The 18,583-nt window shown below is 53.2% G+C and overlaps 1 protein-coding gene across 2 annotated transcripts in view; it reads left to right on the forward strand.

The window, feature by feature from the left end:
• The window catches only part of TMEM120B (transmembrane protein 120B), a 61,611-nt gene that overhangs the window by 40,841 nt on the left and 2,187 nt on the right, over nt 1-18,583 (forward strand). For both annotated transcript variants that reach the window (XM_024256435.3, XM_024256436.3), the window contains 6 exons: nt 4,449-4,538; nt 13,764-13,829; nt 14,343-14,404; nt 16,411-16,503; nt 17,640-17,704; nt 18,041-18,109. In XM_024256435.3, the coding sequence (XP_024112203.1) occupies nt 4,449-4,538; nt 13,764-13,829; nt 14,343-14,404; nt 16,411-16,503; nt 17,640-17,704; nt 18,041-18,109 (445 nt within the window). The remainder of the gene's footprint in view (nt 1-4,448; nt 4,539-13,763; nt 13,830-14,342; nt 14,405-16,410; nt 16,504-17,639; nt 17,705-18,040; nt 18,110-18,583) is intronic.

An 18,583-nucleotide genomic window follows, 5' to 3' on the forward strand; every position in this document is an offset into this window, starting at 1 on the left:
GAAGAAGTTCGTTGCCCAGCGCGGTGGCTCACACCTGTAATCCCAGTACTTTGGGAGGCCGAGGCAGGCAGATCATTTGAGGTCAGGAGTTCAAGACCAGCCTGGCCAACATGATGAAACCCTGTCTCTACTAAAAATACAAAAATTAGCCAGGCGTGGTGGAGTATGTCTTTAGTTCCAGCTACTCGGGAGGGTGAGACAGGAGAATCGCTTGAACCCAGGAGGCAGAGGTTGCAGTGAGTTGAGATCGCTGCACTCCAGCCTGGGTGACAGAGCACTCTGTCACCCCCACACCAAAAAAAAGGAGTTCACTGTGGTCTATGCGTACAGTGGCATATCATTCAGCTGTGAAGAGAAATGAAAAGCTGGGCGTGGTGGCTCACACCTGTAATCCCAGCACTTTGGGAGGCAGGAGGACTACTCAAGTTCAGGAGTTTGAGCCTATTCTGGGCAACACAGCAAGACCCCCATCTCTACAAAGATAAAAAATAAAATTATTTAGCTGGGTGCAGTGGCTCACACCTGTAATCTCAGCACTTTGGGAGGCTGAGGTGGGAGGATTGCTTGAGTCCAGAAGTTCGAGGCTGCAGTGAGCCATGATCACACCACTGCGCTTTAGCCTTGGAGACAGAGGGAGACCTGGTCTGAACAAAAGGGAGAGAGAAATGAGGTACTGTCTCTGAGCCAGGCTGCAGCATGGATGAACCCTGAAAATGCGATGCTGAGTAAAAGAACCAGTCACAAAAAGATACACAGTAGGATTCCATTGCTGAGAACTGCCCAGAACAGGCAAATCTGTAGAGACGGGGAGTAGGTGAGTGGTGGCCAGGGGCTGCGGGAGGCAGGAAGGAGGGCATGACTGCTACTGGGTGCAAGGTTTCTTTTTAGAGTAATAAGAATGTTCTCCCAGCCTGGGCAACGTGGTCAAACCCTGTCTCTACTGAAAATACAAAAATTAGCCAGGCGTGGTGGTGGGTGCCTGTAATCCCAGCTACCCAAGAGGTTGAGGCAGGAGAATCACTTGAACCTGGGAGGCAGAGGTTGCAGTGAGCCAAGATTGTGCCACTGCACTCCAGCCTGGACAACAGAGCGAGACCTTGTCTCAAAAAAAAAAAAAAAAAAAAAGAATGTTCTGGAGTTAGGTAATGGTTGTACAACTCTGAATATACTAAAAATCACTAAATTATATACTTTAAAAGAACAAATTTTATGGTATGTGAATTATATCCCAATTATATATTAAAAAAAAAAAAGGAAAGAGAGAAAAAGAGAAAGAAAAGAAAATGGTTTTGAGACCAACTGGCTGTTACTATGGGCAGGTTCCCTCTGGGAGCCTCAGTCTCCCCATCTGTAAAACGAGGGTGACGGCAGTCCCTGCCTCACAGGGCTGTGACAATTCAGGGAGCTGGCACTGTGTGTGGAAGCTCCACCCTGGCTGGCACGTGGAGGCGCTACTGGGGGGCTCCCCAGCTGCTGGTGCCATCCGAGTGTGGCACAGCCACGCTGTGAGGCTGTGGGCTGCTGCTGCTGCCCTGCCTGAGGGGTTTTGTTCCTTTCTCTGGCCATGGGTTCTCTGTCCCCAGGGGAAGTGGCCAAGTACGGCTTGGGCATTTGGCTCACGTGCCAAGCGTTTATTGCCTGGCAGGCGCTTGGCTGGGCATCCGGCTGCTGGTCTGGCCACTTGAATGCTCAAACAAAGGCTCTTTTAGGCCCTGGGCCCATGCTCGCCTGCTCCCAGAGCCTGGCCTGTTTCCACGAGGGCAAAGGCTGCACACATAGCCCTGCGCTATGTTCACCATGGAGGAGGAAAAGGAGTTCTTCAGTTAGTGTTACAGACAATATGGCCCACTGGGATTTTTTTATGTAACAAAGTTTACAGATGGTTTAAGGGGACAGAGGGAGTTTATAGCTTAACACTGCAGACAACCTAAAATAGAACATCGAGTCTCCTATTTTTTTTTTTTTTTTGAGATGGAGTCTCGCTCACCTGCCTCGGCCTCCCAAAGTGCTGGGGTTACAGGCGTGAGCCACCACAGCCAGCCAAGTCTGCTGTTCTTAAAGTCCTCCCGTTAGTGGTGGTGGTGGTGGTGGTATTCCAGCTCCCCGCGGCAAATACAAATGGGTCTGCAGCAACCTCCATTCTTGCCTCTTCAGAAGAAAGAATTTGACTGAGGGGCGTAAGGCAGAAGAAGAAACAAGTTTTAGAACAGGAGTGAAAGTATATTAAAAAGCTTGGCCAGATGCGGTGGCTTATGCCTGTAATCCCAGCACTTTGGGAGACCGAGGCAGGTGCATCACCTGAGGTCAGGAGTTTGAGACCAGCCTGGCCAACATGGTGAAACACTGTCTCTATTGAAAATACAAAGATTAGCCGGGCGTGGTGGCAGGCGCCTGTAGTCCCATCTACTCTGGAGGCTGAGGCAAGAAAATCGCTTGAACCTGGGAGGCAGAGGTTGCAGTGAACCGAGATCGTACCATTGCACTCCCGCCTGGGCGAAAGAGCGGAATTCCGTCTCAAACAAACAAAATGCTTTAGAGCAGGAATGAAAAGCCACTGGGCATGGTGGCTCATGCCTATAATCCCAGCACTTTGGGAGGCTGAGTTGGGTGAATCACTTGTGGTCAGGAGTTCGATACCAGCCTGGCCAACATGGTGAAACCCCATCTCTACTAAAAATACAAGAATCAGGCCGGGTGCGGTAACTCACGTCTGTAACCCCAGCACTTTGGGAAGCCGAGGCAGGTGGATCATGAGGTCAAGAGATCGAGACCATCCTGACCAACATGGTGAAACCTCTTCTCTACTAAAAATACAAAAATTAGCTGGGCATTGTGGCGTGCACCCATAGTCCCAGCTACTCAAGAGGCTGAGGCAGGAGAATCACTTGAACCCAGGAGGTGGAGGTTGCAGTGAGCCAAGATCGCGCCACTGCACTCCAGCCTGGCGACAGAGCGAAACTACGTCTCAAAAAAAAAAAAAAAAAAATCATCTGGGTGTGGTGGAGCATGCCTGTAGTCCCAGCTACTCGGGAGGCTGAGGCAGGAGAATCGGTTGAACCTGGGAGGCGGAGGTTGCAGTGAGCTGAGATTGCGCCACTGCACTCCAGCCTGGGCGAGACTCTGTCTCAAAAAAAAAAAAGTAAAGTACACTTGGAAGAGGGGCCGAGCGGGCATCTTGGAAGACAAGTGTGCGGTGTGCCCTTTGACCTGGGGTCTTATATGCTGGCAGACTTCCGGGGTCTGGTGACCCTCCTCTGATTCTTCCCTTGGGGTGGGCTGTCTGCATGTGCAGTGGCCTGCGAGCTGGGAGGGGCGGGTGCGCAGTGTTTCCTGAAGTTGCACACGTGCTCACTTGAGGCATTCTTCCTTTGCCGGTGGAACGTCCCCGGAAAGTCATGTACGAGTTAAACGCTGTCACTTTACCTCCTAGTGCACATGCTCGAGCCCACTTGCCCAGCTCCTGAGATCTTGCCAGGAGGCTGCTGATCACCAGCTTCATGTTTTTCCTATCTATAGGGAGACTGCCTTTCCCTGGCACTGGGTGCGGCCAATTATTATTTGAGAGAGACAGTTAACAACCACCTGACCGTTACCTGATGGTCACCTGACATTCCTGGTTGGAGGAGGCCCTGTTTATATCTGATTAGCTACCTACGCTAACTCTCTAACATTACAGACGGTAGGGCCCATAAGTTATTTTTTGTATTAAATACATGTAACAAAGTTTACAGATGCTTTAAGGGGACAGAGGGAGTTCATATCTTAACACTGCAGGCAACCTTAAATAGAACATTAAGTCTCCCATTCTTTTGTTTTTTTTGGAACAGAGTCTCGCTCTGTCGCTCAGGCTGGAGTGCAGTGGCACGATCTCAGCTCACTGCAACCTCCACCTCCTGGGTTCAAGCAATTCTCCTACCTCAGCCTTCCAAGCAGCTGGGACTACAGGTGTGTGCTACCACACCCTGGTAATTTTTGTATTTTTAGTAGAGATGGAGTTTCACCATGTTGGCCAAACTGGTCTCGAACTCCTGGCCTCAAGTGATCCATCCGTCTCGACCTCCCAAAGTGCTGGGATTACAGGCGGGAGCCACCACGCCTGGCCAGGTCTCCCGTTCTTAAAGTCCTTCCATTAACATCCCACCAGAAATTTCATATCACATGGGAAGAGTTTAGAAGACAGACAGGTTGCCCTGGGCTGAGTGGTCAGGGAAGGACGGGGAGACTCAGGGAGAAAGATGAGGAGGTGCAGAGGCATTTGCAGGGCCGGGGAAGACGATCAAGAGACCGAGCTCCCCCTGCCTCCCTGGTGTCATAAGGGCTTCCAGAGGCAGCGCGTGCTGTGGGCAGCCCTCGGCCTGGTTTGCTGCTCTGTTCTGTGAGGTGAGGGTGGGATGGCTGTGCTTGGTTCTCACGCCCGCACCCTTCCTGGGGGCTGTTTCCTTGCACAGGGTGACTGACGAAGTCTTCAACTTCCTGCTGGTGTGGTATTACTGCACCCTGACCATTCGGGAGAGCATTCTCATCAGCAACGGATCAAGGTACCTGGGGCCCTGGCTTTGTGGGGAGCACAAGAGGAGTTAAAGGGAAATGTCACGAGGGGTGTCAGATGGGGGCCAACACCCTCAGGCTGCATTCCTCTCCTCCTTGGGGGTTGCTCTGTGACTGTTCAGATCCAGGAAGGAGGAAAGCTGATGCTGTTGATGCAGCAGCTTTTGTTTATGATCAGCCTCTTGCTTATGAGCAACAGAAGACCTAACTCAGACTGACTCAACACAATAAGAAACATATTTTCTTGTAAAAAGAAGTGACCGGCACAGGCACGGTGGCTCACGCCTGTAATCCCAGCACTTTGGGAGGCCGAGGTGGGCCAAAGATCATGAGGTCAGGAGATGGAGACCAGTCTGGCCAACATAGTGAAACCCTGTCTCTACTAAAAATACAAAAAATTAGCCGGGTGTGGTCCCAGCTACTCAGGAGGCTGAGACAGAATAGCGTGAACCCAGGAGGCAGAGGTTGCAGTGAGCTGAGATCACACCATTGCACTCCAGCCTGGGGACACTGCAGGACTCTGTCTCAAAAAATAAGAAAGAGGTGACCCATTGTTCTGCCTTCAGGTAAGGCTTGATCCAAGTGCTCTCCATTTCTCACTTCTGCCTTCTGTGTTGTGTTTATCTCAGGCTGCTAGTGGGGCACCCAGCAACTCCAGGCTCATGTCACTATTTATAGCATTCCCAGCAAATGGAACACATTCCTCACTTCCAAGACTCTCACTGGGTCGCACTGGCTATGTCCAGATGCAGAATGGATCATGTACCTATCCCTGAACCGGTCACTGTTGCCAGGGATTGCAGTGCTGTGACTGGCCAGGCTTGAGCCTCACACCCACTCTGATAGCCGTCACTGGGAGCGGAGGAGCTGAGTGTCAGGAGAGGAATGGTTCCCCAGAGGAAAACTGGTAGACCGTTACTAGGAGGATGGACGGGTTTTGGTGACAAGAGTGGATGGGTGGTCTTCCACGGGAAGATAGAGGGGAGAGTGGACAGGTGAAGAGGGTATTAGGCCAAACCTGCCCCACCAGAGAGACGATGCTGGGGAGGACAGAGGCCGGGCTAGGAGAGTGGACTCCTGGGTTCCGGTCCCAGTGCAGTCACTGAGCAGTCCTGTGACCGTGGGCAAGCCGTGTCTCCTCTTTGGACTGTTTGGACTCCCCCACACATGGGGGAGTGGGTGTGTCACAGTGGTGCTGAGTGAGTCCAGGCAAGACTGGGGGTTCCCTTGGCCCACATCTCTGAAGGGCTCTGAGTGCGAGAAGCCCTGTTGTTTTCTCTCAGTCTCCTTCCTGCCCTGCCTGCGTCTAAGCTGAGTCTTGAGACCCAGTTAAAACCCATGACTTGCCACCCGGAGGACCTATTTTCCAAAGGTCTGATTCCTTTTGGGGGTAGCCATTGGAACCTCGGCATGCCGTTTTTTTTTTTTTTGAGATGAAGTCTTGCTCTGTCACCCAGGCTGAAGTGCAGTGGCGCAATCTTGGCTCACTGCAACCTCAGCCTCCCGGGTTCACGCCATTCTCCTGCCTCAGCCTCCCGAGTAGCTGGGACTGCAGGCGCCTGCCACCACGCCTGGCTAATTTTTTGTATTTTTAGTAGAGACGGGGTTTCACCACATTAGCCAGGATGGTCTCGATCTCCTGACCTCGTGATCCGCCCGCCTCAGCCTCCCAAAGTGCTGGGATTACAGGCGTGAGCCACTGTGCCTGGCCGAGATGGAGTCTTGTTCTGTGGCCTAGACTGGAGTGCAGTGGCGCCATCTCAGCTTACTGCAACCTCTGCCTCCCAGTTGAAGTGATTCTCCTGCCTCAGCCTCCCGAGTAGCTAGGATCACAGGTGTGCGCCACCACGCCCAGCTAATTTTTGTATTTTTAGTAGAGACTGGGTTTCACCATGTTGGCCAGGCTGGTCTCAAACTCCTGACCTCAAGTGATCTGCCCTCCTCGGCCTCCCAAAGTGTTAGGATTACAGGTGTGAGCCACTGCGCCCTGCCAACGTGCCATTCTGGTTCCTGTTCTTTCCTGAAACAAAAAGTAACAAGCTCCTGCTTCCTCCTTCCTCCTGGGAACTAGTGAGGAAAGCCCAGGAGCTGCACAGCCCCCACCGCCTAATGTGCCACCTTCCCACTTATTTGCCTTGTGGTCTCTTATGGCAGGTCCCTGCCCTACCCTGAACATAGAGCCTGGAGGTAAGGACAAGAGCTCCCCTCCTGCCTGGCCTCCTGAGGGCAACAGGAAGTTTCAGGAATGCAGCCTTGTAGCACACAGCCATTTAGAAAACATCAGTGTGTAGGCCAGGCATGGTGGCTCACACCTGTAATCCCAGCATTTTGGGAGGCAGAGGTGGGCGGATCACTTGAGCCCAGGAGTTCAAGACCAGCCTGGGCAACAAAATAAGACTTCATCTTTACCAAAAAAAAAAAAAAAATTAGCTGGGCATGGTGGTGTGTGCCTGTAGTCCCAGCTAATTAAAAAATTAACCAGGCACGGGCCGGGCGCAGTGGCTCATGCCTGTAATCCCAGCACTTTGGGAGGCCAAGCCAGGCGGATCACCTGAGGTCAGGAGTTTGAGACCAGCCTGACCAACATGGGAAAACCCCTTCTCTCCTAAAAATACAAAATTAGCCGGGCATGGTCGCGCATGCCTGTAATCCCAGCTACTCAGGAAGGCTGAGGCAGGAGAATTGCTTGAACCCGGGAGGCTGAGGTTGCGGTGAGCCGAGATCATGCCACTGCACTCCAGCCTGGGCAACAAGAGCGAAACTCGGTCTAAAAAAAAAATTAGCCAGGCATGGTGGTGCACACCTGTAGTCCTAGCTACTCAGGAGGCTGAGGTGGGAGGATCGTATGAGCCCAGGAGGTTGAGGCCACTGCACTCCAGCCTAGGCAAGTGAGACCCTGACTCAAAAAAAAGAGTGCTCTGGGGCATGTGATGCCTCTAGCAATCATTAACACTTTAGTAAGAGTTACTCTGGGCAGCTTTTTATTCTAATGTGACGCTGTGGATGGGGGGTGACCAGAGAGATGGGAGCAGCACTGAGCGGAGGTCTCTGCAAGTGTGGGACTCTCCAGCAAAACAGAGAGGGCTGCTAACAGGGCAAGAATGGAGTTCCAAAGCCAGCCTCCCTTGCCTAACAGTTTAGCAGGAGCTGTTCAGAGTTCCTGGAGTTCACTCTCTGACAGGAGAGCAGGGATGGTTGTCACTGAGCTTGCAATTCAAAGCCGTGTGAGTCTGCTCTAGCCTCCATCTGCCATTCATCAGACATTTATTGAGCGTCTCCTAAGTACCAAACACTGAACTAAGGACTCCAAGATAACTCACACTCTGCCTTCTGGGAGCACCCACAGAGGTTGTTTTTTTTTTTCTTTTCTTTCTTTTCTTTTTCTTTTTCTTTTTTTTTTTTTTTTTTTGAGACAGAGTCATGCTCTGTCACTTAGGCTGGAGTGCAGTGGTGCGATCTCAGTTCACTGCACCCTCCGCCTCCTGGGTTCAAGCAGTTCTCCTGCCTCAGCCTCCCAGCCTCCTGGGATTAGAGGTGCCCACCACCATGCCTGGCTAATTTTTGTATTTTTAGTAGAGATGGGGTTTCACCGTGTTGGCCAGGCTGACCTTGCACTCCTGACCTCAGGTGATCTGCTCACCTCGGCCTTCCGAAGTGCTGGGATTACAGGCATGAGCCACCGTGCCTAGCCCAGAGTTTTTTCTACTAAGGACCTTTTATGGCAGATATGATTCAAGGAATTTGAGGTTGCAATGGAACCATTCCTCCAGGCCTGTCTCCCCTTGGTGGTCTGAGGCAGGGGTTTGAATGGGCAAGTGGAGTCTGGAATGGGGCCTCTGGGCCCAAATAGATGCAAATAGATGCGTTATCTTCTATTTAGGTTAGTCTAAAAGTATTTGTGTTTTGCAGTCATTTTTTGCACCAACCTAATAGAATGACTACAGGAGCTGGGGCCAGCTTGTGGGGGAGGGAGCAAGGCAGGTGGGCTAAATCCGAGTGAGTCAAACTTGTGACTCATCTTCCACATCTGTTGGAGATTTAGTCTCCGCCCTCCTCCAGCTCCTCCTCGGGGCTGATTGATCCTGGGGGCAGGCAAGGGAGATGCCTTGGAGGCCTCCCCTCCTGCTTGGTTCTTTACCAGGGAGTAGCTCAGAAGCCCTTGCAGGAAAGCCTGTGTGGAGGCGGTGGGAGGTGAGACTGGGATGAACTCTAGTTTCTCATCCCTGAAGCATCCACTCGGGGCTGGTGTGCGCCGTCAACACCTCGTGGTCTTTGTTGAAGTGACCCAAACCCAAGTTCTGCGGTGAGGGAGGGTCCTGGGGCCATAACGGCATTTTAGAGACAGCGTCGCTGAACTCTACGGGCCTCCTGGGGGCTTGCTGCCCTGTTTTGGTCTGATGGAGGCGCTTTTGTCCAGTTCTGGCTGCACCTGAGATTTGAATTGGGACAGGAGGTGTGGTCAGGGGAGCAGGTAGGGGTGGGGACTTCCTCATCGAGATATGAAGCCATCCTCGGTTTGTGTCTGGTGCCTGCCAAGTGAGATGCCACTCATCAGCTCAGCATAAGCAAGTCAGCTTCTCTTGTAAACTTGAAACTGATGGAAACCCATCCCATAGGGACTAAACCTGAAGGGGTCTTATGGGCGCATGTAACTGGGAATTTCCATTCAAGGAGGTCAGGAGGGCTCAGGCGGTGTTCATGGCCCGGCTCCAGCTCCCTGTTCCGTTTTCCCCTGCGATGGCCCCCAGCAGCCCCCAGGCAGGCCTCCCACCAGCAGTAACCCCTGGGCTAACAGACCTCCCTCCACCCCAGTTGGAATCTTGACACAGACTTCTGATTGGCCAGGCTTGGGTGACCTACTGATCTCTGAGAGCCAGTCACTGTTGCCAGAGGACTGCAGAGGGTCCTGATTGGTTGGCTGGGGGTCATGTGCTTGCGTATAAGACTGAGGTCTATCCCAGCCACCCAGACTGAGTGTGGGGGTGAGGTGGTTCCCCACAGGGGCAAAGCAGAGGCCACCCAACGAGGATGGGCTGTGATCGGCAACTGGGCAAAACAGCCGATGTCTGTTACAGTTAGTTCTGGGCCAGAATGAGTAATGACTTGGTGATCATGTTTGCTTTTCTAGGGAGCCAGCCTAGGGTGCCTGCCTCCAACTGGCTTTTCTAGGAGGGGTCCTCAGTGGAGAAGCCATTCCCCGCTGTCTAGATGGCCCAAGGCACAGAGCCAAGAACGGCCTGGGGTTCACAGTGGCTGGTGCACATATCTCCTGCACACCCACAGCCATGTTAATGTGTCCTGAAGGGAGAAGTCTACCCTTGCAATTTCCAGATATCGGGACATGCTGTCCCTACGTCTGGCCATTGATGCACCTGCTCCTCCTGGAGCTCATAAAATAAAAAAAGGCCGTGAGCTCCTGCAAGGTTTCTTTTTTGTTTTGTTTTGTTTTGTTTGAGATGGAGTCTCACTCTGTTGCCCAGGCTGAAGTGCAATGGTGTGATCTCGGCTCACTGCAAGCTCCGCCTCCCGGGTTGACGCCATTCTTGTGCCTCAGCCTCCCGAGTAGCTGGGACTACAGGCGCCCGCCACCACGCCTGGCTAATTTTTTGTATTTTTAGTAGAGACGGGGTTTCACCGTGTTAGCCAGGATGGTCTCGATCTCTTGACCTCGTGATCTGCCCGCCTCGGCCTCCCAAAGTGCTGGGATTACAGGTGTGAGCCACTGTGCCCGGCTGCCCCTGCGTGCTTTAACTTCTGTGGTGAAATGAGCCCAGAGAGTGACTGCAAATGGGTGTAGGTTTCTTTCTGCCATGATAAAAAGGTTTTAAAATAGATTCTGGTGACAGTTGCACAACTCTGTGAATATACTAAAAACCACTCAGTTGTACACTTTCAATGAGTGAATTGTATGGTATCTGAATTACATCACAATAAAATGACTATATAAACGCATGTGCACACAACTAGCCCAGAGCCCTGGGGTGTGCAGATGGATGCCTGGGCTTGTGAATGCCAGGCCAGGGAAGGAGCGATTTCTAGCCTCACCCGATGTCACTGAGCTGTGTTTATTGGTGGCATCTGTCAGAGCTGGGCTCTGGGCACGGCGAGCTGTGAAATGAAAAGCTGCTGCTCAGTCAGGCTTGTTGCCTGGAGTCTGTGTCTGCCTCAGGCTGCTCCTAGACAGAGGACATTTCTCAGGGGAGCTTTGGGAGCAGGACAAAAGAGTGTGGCGCCCGCCAAGTGCTGAGGGCTGACATGTGGCTCTGCAGAGCTCTGGGAGGTTGCAGAGAGACCTCCTGGTTGCTCTTCAAGCTGGAAGTTGGGGGATCTGGCCAACTGCCTTTGCTGTCAGAAATTTGGAGCCCAAGGGCTTCTTAGACTCTGACAGGCGAGACTCGGATACATGGGTGGAGGTGGGGGTTTTCTGGGGACAAAGAAGTAGATGGACATCTCACCCTGTCCCCATGACCTCACGTGGCACCTGCAACAATCTCCTGTCACCTCTGTGCTGGTGGCATCCAGATTAGCTGCTGCTTTCACCAGTCACACCTCCCAGGCATCATTCATGTCAACATTTATTGAGTGCCTGTTGTTTACCTGGTGCTGTTAGTGCTGTGAACACAGAGCTGCATAAAACTTTGCCCCTCAGCGTAACTCCTGGGGAACACACAGGCTGTTGCTTGAAAAGCCAATGTATGCCCAGAACTGTTGCATGGGCCGTCAAGGGAAGAGCGATGGTTTAGATCCAGTCTTGTTCTTACGACGTGCGTATGCGAGACCCTGCCTGGAAAAAAAAGAGAAAGCACGTGGGTGTGTGTGTGGACCCATTTCCCTGCCCAGTCCCAAGAGAGTTCTGGAGGGATGAAGGTTAATGACTGTTCCACAAGCATCCCCAGCCTCCACCTCCCAGTCCTGGGGAGGAGGGAGGTGGCTGCTCCCGGGTACATTTGGCAAGTTACTGCCATGTGTTTGGACTAGAGGAGCCTGGGGAAGCCAGCCAAGGCCTGAGACACACTCTGGGATGTTGAAGGTTACAGGGTTGAGGGACCAACTCCTTTTTTCCTAGGCTGCCCCTGATGCTGGGGGTGGGGGGTGACAACCAGGCTCTACCCAACTGTGGATCAAGAGCCCCCAGCTGGGCCGGGTGCAGTGGCTCATGCCTGTAATCCCAGCACTTTGGGAGGCCGAGGCAGGTGGATCCCCTGAGGTCAGGAATTCGAGACCAGCCTGGCCAACCTGTTGAAATCCTGTCTCTACTAAAAATACAAAAATTAGCCGGGTGTGGTGGCAGGTGCCTGTAGTCCCAGCTACTCAGGAGACTGAGGCAGGAGAATTGCCTGAACCCAGGAGGCGGAGGTTGTAGTGAGCCAAGAATGTGCAATTGCACTCCAGCCTGGGCAATAGAGCAAGACTGTCTCCAAAAAAAAAAAAAAGCAAAAAAAAAAAAACCCCAAAAAACCCAGCTAGGGGAGCGCTGAGTTCTGGAAACAGGGTCCCCATAGCCTCTTGACTGGATAGATGAAGTCCAGAGCTGGGCAAGGGCCTCCTGTCACTGAGATGACAGGAGATGGGCCTGGGGTATGTGGCTCCTGGGGAGAAGCTGCCTCGGAGATGGTGTGAGGTGCCGCATGTGGCGTCCATCAGCCTCTGCTTCTGTACAGGGCAATGTCATAGCTGCAGTCCTGTGTAAGAATGTCTGGCCAGGCACAGTGGGTCACAACTATAATCCCAGCACTTTGGAAGTCCAAGGCAAGAGGACTGCTTGAGCCCAGGAATTTGAGACCAGTCGGGGCAACATAGCAAGATCCTGTCTCTAAAAAAAAAAAAAAAAATTAGCTGGGCGTGGTGGCGCACGCCTGTGATCCCAGCTACTCAGGAGGCTGAGGTGGGAGAATCGCTTGACCTGGGAGGTCAGGGCTGCAGTGAGCCATGATTGCACCACTGCACTCCAGACAGGGTGACAGAGTGAGACCCTGCCTGGAAAAGAGAAAGCACGTGTGTGTGTGTGTACATGCATGCTTATTCAACACATTGAGCAGCTGCTTGGAACCCAGGGTCACAGATAGACTGGTGAACAATAGAGATGAGACCTCTGCTCAATCTAGAGGCGACATAGGGGTGGGAAAGGGGACAGATCACAGGAAGAAAGGCACATAATTGCAGACAGTGATCCATGCCATGAAGAAGATGAAGTGGGGCAGTGTGATCCGAGTGGGGCCATCGGGCTGGTTTAGATGAGGCGGTCAGGAGGCCTTTGTGAGGTGACAGCTAGTCTGAAGCTTGAACTTGGACCAGGAGCTAGGCAGGTCAAGGTCTTGGAGCAGAGAGAGCAGCAAGTCCGAAGGCCCTGGGTGAGCCCGCTGGGTGTAGCTGTAGGAAGTACCGCCCGCCGGGTGTCCTAAGCCACAGAGTGTATTTCCTCGCAGTTCGGTGGCTGGAAGTCTAGGATGGAGGTGCTGACGGGGCTGGTTTCTCTTGAGACCATTCTCTGTGGCTCACAGATGGCATCTCCCCATGTGTCCTCATGTGGCCTTTTCTCTGTGCACAAACAGCCCTGGCGTCTCTCCCCTTCTTGCAGAGACACCAGTCACACTGGACTAAGGCCCACCAGTGTGACCTTGTTTTACCTCAGTCCCCTCTTCAAAGGCCCTGTCTTCAAATACAGTCATGGACGTTCTAAGGTGCTGGGGGGCTCAGCTTCAGCGCAGGAATTGGAGCCACTATTCAGTCCGTAGCAGGCCCTGAGGTGGCAGCAGGCAGGCTTGGCGGATTCTAGGAGAGCCCACGTGCCTGGAGGGCCTGCGTGCTGGGGAGAAGACCTGGTGGGGAGGACGGGAGTGAGGTTTGAAGGGGAGAGGACCTGGTGGGGAGGACAGGAGCCGTGCCTGGAGCGCCCGCGTGCTGGGGAGAGGACCAGGTGGGGAGGACAGGAGTGAGGCTTGAAGGTGGGTGAGGCTAGGGGTGTGCTCTGAGGGTTGCTGGAAACCACTGGAAGCCCAAGTGGGAGTCCAGGCTAATCTGCAGCTGGTTTGTGTGGGATGGTGCAGCCCTGTGGGACAGAGAGAAGGGCACGGTCAGGGTTCCAGTCCATTTCTTACTCCAAGAAGCCGTCTCTGAGTGCAGAGTAACCCCTGCTGCATAGGTGGGGCCTTAGCGAGACACATGCCTGCGTTGCTCTCCCCTCCTGAGCGCTTTCTGTTCTCTCCCTCTCCGAGAATTAAAGGCTGGTGGGTGTCTCACCACTACGTCTCCACATTCCTGTCCGGAGTGATGCTGACCTGGTGAGTAGCCCCTCGCTGGGCCCCTCCAGCCTCCCAGGGAGTAGAGCCTGGGGCCCGGGAATGGGGAGGGGGCTGATCCAGACGGCGGTGGGGGGTGTGCTCCAGGGCCAACTTGGGAAAGAAAATATGAGCCTGCAGCTGGGCCGGGCTGCGCGGGCCCCACCCAGCCCGTGAGGGGGTTCTCCAGGGAATGGTTTCGGGTGTCCCTGGCCAGGGCAGAGGTAGCGGGGCTGCAAGGCTGGAGGGAGCGAGTGAGGCTGGGCACTGGAGACCTCGGAGGACAGAGGGGTCACAGGGAGTTAGCGCTTCTGCACGGCCATGTGGACTCTTGTGCTTCTAGAAAGGAAGATGGGATGACCTCGCCCAGCCCCAGGGATAGAAGGGCGGAAGTCTGGACCTCAGTTTGACTTTATACACCTTTTCGCCTCTCCTGGTTGGAATGGAGTTGGGGCGGGGAGGAATGTCTCATTTCACAGCGGGCCCCACCTTTGTTTTTTCCTACCTTCTCTCCAGGCCTAATGGACCCATTTATCAGAAGTTTCGCAACCAGTTCTTAGCATTTTCCATTTTTCAGAGTGAGTGACTGTTGCCTGGATTTGGGGGAAGGGGCATGGTTTTCTGAGACTTTCACCAAGGGAGGGCCCCAGCTGACATCAGTGCTTGCCTGTGTGGCAGGGAGACCAGACTGGGGGAGAGGGTCCCAGAAATCCAGAAAGAGAGCTGTTCCCGCCCCAGGTCAGCTCCACCCACCTCCCAGCCCCCAGCACCGCCTGCTCCTTCCCCAGGCTGGAAACCTGCCAACTGTGACCTTTGGGAACTGAGTAGCATTGGGGATACCAGCCTTTTTTCCAGTCCTAAATAAGTCCTCCAAATGGAAATATATATTATTTTTCTCATCTGAAAATTGCTCTGGATTTGTATACAATGAGCTGGTCCCAAGGGTTGCCTCTGGGAAGGGGGGCTTGGATGCTTGGGGACAGGGAGAAAGTTTTACTTTTCACCAACTTGTTTGTTCCCTTTAAATTTTATCCCGTGTGTATTGCCTGCCTTTCTTTCTTTCTTTCTTTCTTTTTCTTTTTCTTTCTTTTTCTTTCTTTCCCTCTCCCTCTCCCTCTCCCCCTCTCCCTCTCCCTCTCCCTCTCCCTCTCCCTCTCCCTCTCCCTCTCCCTCTCCGTCTCCCTCTCCCTCTCCCTCTCCCTCTCCCTCTCCGTCTCCCTCTCCCTCTCCCTCTCCCTCTCCCTCCCTCTCTCCTTTCTCTCTCTCCTTTCTCTCTCTCCTTTCTCTCTTTCTCTCTTTTTGACGGAGTCTTGCTCTGTTGCCCAGGCTGGAGTGCAGTGACGCGATCTTGGCTCACTGCAACCTCCACCTCCTGGGTTCAAACGATTCTTCTGCCTCAGCCTCCCGGGTAGCTGGGACTACAGGAGCGTGCCACCACACCCAGCTAATTTTTTTATTTTTAATAAAGATGAGATTTCACCATGTTGGTCAGGGTGGTCTGGAACTCCTGACCTCAGGTGGTCCACCCACCTCTGCCACCCAAAGTGTTGGGATTACAGGTGTGAGCCACCACACCCCTGCCATTTCTTTTTTTTTTTTGAGATGTAGTTTCTGTCTGTCACCCAGGCTAGAGTGCAGTGTTTTGATCTCAGCTCACTGCAACCTCCACCTCCCAGTTCAAGCGATTCTCCTGCCAAGTAGCTGGGATTACAGGTGCCTGCCACCATGCCTGGTTAGTTTTTGTATTTTGGTAGAGATGGGATTTCACCATGTTGGCCAGGCTGGTCTTGAACTCCTGGCCTCAAATGATCTGCCTGCCTTGGCTTCCCAAAGTGTTGGGATTACAGGCATGAGCCACCACGCCTGGCTGTATTGACTTTTCAGATACTACAACCTACATTTTAAATTACAACCTGCTTGCAAACAAATACAAATGTATAAAGCCAAGAATGGAAATTGTATATCAGCCCACCCTAGAGCTGATCAATGTTAATTAAGATCTATGGATCTATGTCCTCTCAAAAGTTTTTATTCATAAATAGGTATATACATGTGTGTATTGCATTATGTGTATTTTCCAAGTATGGGACCCTTCTGTACATAGAGCTTTACTATTATAACCTGCCTTTTGAATTTTTAACAGTTTATCATGGCTATTTTTCATGTCATTACCACCTCATTTTTAGCAACAACGAAGTATCCCATTGGATGGAAGTCTCTTGTGTCTTAGCATTGCACAGAGCTCCCAACATAGCACTGGCATAGCTTGCATTCCAGCAAGCATCTATTGAGTGTCTACTGCATGGAAAATTCCAGAAGTTTCAAATCTAGTTGGGGCTTAGATGGGTCTTCACATACCTGTGTTCTCTCTGTGTTCTGGATAAGGGCTAAAGCAGGTTCAGACCAAAGGGTGTGTGTGTGTCTGTGTGTGGTGTGTGGGCGTGGGAGAGGGTTGTAACCAGGGCACCCTTTCTGCCTCTGCCCAGTAAAGACCCATCAGCCTGTGCTTGAGGCAGAGAGGAGGTGTCGCCCTGTCTTCCGGGGACACCAGGCCCTGAGCCCAGGCACTGTGCTCCCCCTGCAGGCTGCGTCCAGTTCCTGCAATATTATTACCAGAGGGGCTGCCTCTACCGGCTGCGGGCCCTGGGGGAGAGGAACCACCTGGATCTCACAGTGGGTGAGTAGCTGGGCCTGGGTTGGAGCGGGGGGCAGGCGCTGGACCTGCCAGCTCCCCACACCGGGAGTGCAGCCCTGCGAGCACCTCCCATACAGCGGAGCCAGGCTGCTGCCCTTCATCCAAAGCGCCTTCCAGAATTCATCCTGGATTCTGTTTCAGCTGCCAAGTGCCAGGCCAGCTGCATACCAGGCCCTGAGGGCAGGGCCTCTGTCTAAGCCTCTGTCTCAGCCTCTGGAAGTGTCTATTTTTGTGTTTATGTTCTAGAATATACACACACACACACACACAAAATTAGCCATTTGTGTGTAACATGTCTACATACCAACACATATAAGTATATAAATGCATATACACGGGGAAGACATACTTCACTCTTAAGCCATAGGGGTGCCAGTCAGAAAAGTGAGGAGACGCCCTCATTGAGAATTTCAGGGGAAACTGTTTTTAATACAACTCTGCTATCTTTTTTTTTTTTGAGACGGAGTCTCACTCTGTTGCCCAGGCTTCATTGCAGTGGCGTGATCTCCGTTCACTGCAACCTCCGCCTCCTGGGTTCAAGTGATTCTCCCGCTTCAGCCGCCCGAGTAGCTGGGATTACAGGCATGTGCCACCACGCCCGGCTAATTTTTGTATTTTTAGTAGAGGCGGGGTTTCACCATGTTGGCCAGGCTGGTCTCAAACTCCTGGCCTCAAGTGATCTGCCTGCCTTGGCCTCCCAAAGTGCTGGGATTCCAGGCGTGAGCCACTGCGCCTGGCCAACTCTGCTGTCTTTTGACATAGTCATTTCCATCAAATTATTCTCCTAAGTAGGTCCTCCTGTCTCAAGACTCGATAGAAATGATGCATGTGAAAATTCGTTATAAAATGCAAAACCCTGTGCAGATTAAAGAAATTAGTAACAACATAGTGCCCAGTGTCTGTGTGTTGTCACCTGGCTCTTGGTGGCTTGAAGAGAGAGAGCAGTCAGGCCGGGTGACAGGGCTGCTACTGTCATAGTGAATGCCCACCCAGCTATGACAGGTGAGGGCTGACCCCCCGCATGTGCGACTGTCTCTGGCTCATCTTAGGGTGACTGGTGGGGCTGTGGGGGCAGCGGAGCCCCTCAGCGGGTCCTTTTTCTTCCCTCCTCTCCACAGAAGGGTTCCAGTCCTGGATGTGGCGGGGCCTCACCTTTCTCCTGCCCTTCCTCTTCTGTGGCCATGTGAGTCCCCCTGGAGTTTGTGGGTGTCTCCTGTCTGGGCTGACCCCCAGGAACAGAAGGTCTTCAGGCTTTGCCCTCCTTCTCCTTCCGTCCCCATGCTGGGCCCCACGGCATCCTGGGGCCTGGGCAGCCTCTGGGCCCAGGGATGCCAAGGCAGGAGCCAGAACTAATCTTGCCCTGGCCTCAGGTGCCTGCATTTCATTTTGGGGGTGTCTGTCAGTGTTGTGGGTAGTTGATACCCAAAGTTGGGTGAGGGGCCTGGCCATCGCCCTGGCTTTCTACGTGGCTGGCCAGGGGAGCCTGGTGGGTGAGCAGCGCCTGCCTTCCTCTCTCCAGTTCTGGCAGCTCTACAATGCCGTCACGCTGTTTGAGCTCTCCAGCCACGAGGAATGCAGAGAATGGCAGGTATGGGGGGTGGGGGCATGCTCGGGGGAGGTTCCCGGGAGGGCTGGGATGGCAGGGATGGGGTATATGTGTGGCATGCTGGGGTGCGGATTCCTGAGGAGGGCTGGGATGGCAGATGTGGGGTTGGGGTATGTGCATGTGTGTGGTGTCCTGCGGGGAGGTTCCTGGGACGGGCTGGGCTGGCAGGGATGGGGGGTGTGTGTGGGGGGGGCGTGTTTGGGGGGAGGCTCCTGGAAGGGCTAGATATGGAGCCTTTCCCAATCTGTGGATCCCAAGGAGGTTCGCCCCATCGAGACCTTCCTAGGCCCTGCCCAAGCCTGAGGCCTCACCCTTCCCCCAGGTCTCCTGAATCTCTGCCTTCGATGGCAAAACCCTGCAGTTTGGGAGTTTGGGGGCAGCTGTGCTGGAGCTTCTGGGGTGCTGGGGGCAGGGGTTCAGCAGGGCAGATGCCCCAGCCTCGCCCTCCTCTCTGGA

This window comes from Pongo abelii, chromosome 10 (assembly GCF_028885655.2).
Source record: "Pongo abelii isolate AG06213 chromosome 10, NHGRI_mPonAbe1-v2.0_pri, whole genome shotgun sequence".
NCBI lineage: Eukaryota > Metazoa > Chordata > Mammalia > Primates > Hominidae > Pongo > Pongo abelii.